Here is a 1,892-nt window from a genome sequence, read left to right on the forward strand (position 1 = left end):
ATATGTTTATTAAATAAAGTCTAATGTTACAACTAATCATGGATCCCTTTAAGAAAGAAAACCCTCTCACTCTGATCTTTGTTTATTGAAACAGTTTGAAATTAAACTCTTCTTCATCTCTGATAGTGACTCAAAATGATCTAAAGAAACCTCAGATTCGTCTCTACAGTCACATTTTATCAACGCTCTGTTTACATGCAGACACGCCCCTTTGACATCACTTCCTGTTGCTTTACATGCAAATATCTCAACAACCGTTCATCTCAGCGGCGTGGAATTTGTTTTGCAATATGTTATCAGTGTTACTTTTCCAAAAATGAATCCAAATTTATGACAAAAAATTTGAAGTCACGGACCCTTTAAAGGTCTGTTGGGGGCGTGGCAGCAAGCGGGCCCTGCGCCTCTTTGAGGGCCGTGTGACGGGAAGCAGTGGAGACGCTCCGGTGGCCGGCGCTCAGCACAGAGGTGTTTGATGGATGCAGGTGGACACAGCAGCGGGTGGATGAGACGAGGACACGGGGGACACTGAAACAACGCGCCGACGACGGGTGACGATGGAGAGACGGTGAGTTTCGGGGCGTGGCAGCTGCCTCTTTGAAAGAACTTACAACCAGCTCTTTGTTTTGTTGTTTAGGAGCTGAGGGAGGAGTTTCACGGCTTCATTTTTCTGACTGGTTGTGCTTCAAACGGAGCAGACGGATGAGAGAGGACGGGCGCAGGWGACGGAGGAGCGAACATCAGGTGCAGCAGAAGCCATGTGTGGAATGGAGGCACAAACGAGAGATGCATGCACGAAGAAAGCACGCGAAGGCCAAGCAGACGAAACGACACGGACGCAGCCGGCTCTCCTCTGCTCCACCTCCTCTGCCCGTCTAAAAGCCGAAGTCGAAGACGATGCGGTCTTCGAAGATGGCGATTAGCAACATGATGCTGAACCCGGTCATCATGCCTACGTTCTGCAGGATAAAGTGTCCRAAGTGGCAGCGCTTGTGCTCCTCGCTGTCCCCGTGGAGCATTTCTGGCAGCTGTGGAGGACATGGAGACAGTTCAGGTTGATTAGATACATGTGCAATCACCCCTCAGGGATGACTTACCATATCCACCAGAGCCACGTAGAGGAACATGCCAGCAGTGATGGCGAAGATCCAGCTGGTGACGTTGTGCGTGTACTGACCCACGGCTGTGCCGATCAGCATGCCCACGTAGGCCATGAGGGCCGACAGCAGGTTGTACACGATGGCCTGCTTCACCGTCATCCCGGCTTTCAGCAGCACCGCAAAGTCACCTGTTAGGAACAAAACAGACACTTTTTATCTCACAGCAACAACACACAGTAGTTCTCAGGGTTCCTACAATTTAAGGAAAGTTTAATTTAAAGGCTTTTTAATGCCAAGTGAAATTAAATTTAAACACAAATGACAAAAAAATTAAAACTGCGGCAGAAACTCGTGAATCAAAGTATTTTTGGTTGAATTATTCAAATATTGCCAACAGACCAAATGTTTTGATCCATATCTAACTACAGCAGAAACATAGTCAGTTTTAAAATTAATTTAATTTCTGGAAATCCTCTAACAAACCAAAATTTGGTGTTTTATGACCCACAGTGGGGTCTTAACCCCAATTTGCTGTAGATGAAAAATTAAAGTGCCCGTGACATCAATTTTTTTGTAAGAAATACGAATGCATTTTTGGAAAAACAACATTATTAACATGTTACAAATCAAATTTCACTTTGTTCAGATAGACAGTTGTTGAGATATTTGCATGTGAAATAACAGGAAGTGATGTCAAAGGGGAATGTCTGCATGTGAATATTAAAAAAAATAAATGTTACCAATTATTCTAATATTTGAGATGAATTACTATCATTCTGTTTACAATGTGTTAAC

General features: G+C 44.3%; 1 protein-coding gene across 1 annotated transcript in view; it reads right to left on the reverse strand.

The window, feature by feature from the left end:
• Window positions 1-306: 306 nt before the first annotated feature.
• Window positions 307-1,892, reverse strand: part of LOC106524052 (zinc transporter ZIP10) — a gene marked incomplete at its 5' end in the record, with an annotated part of 13,431 nt that continues 11,845 nt past the window's right edge. Inside the window, 2 exon segments of the mRNA XM_014017687.1 lie at window positions 307-1,025; window positions 1,095-1,285. Coding sequence (XP_013873141.1) covers window positions 873-1,025; window positions 1,095-1,285 — 344 coding nt within the window.

This window comes from Austrofundulus limnaeus, unplaced genomic scaffold (assembly GCF_001266775.1).
Source record: "Austrofundulus limnaeus strain Quisiro unplaced genomic scaffold, Austrofundulus_limnaeus-1.0 Scaffold174, whole genome shotgun sequence".
NCBI classification, from domain to species: domain Eukaryota; kingdom Metazoa; phylum Chordata; class Actinopteri; order Cyprinodontiformes; family Rivulidae; genus Austrofundulus; species Austrofundulus limnaeus.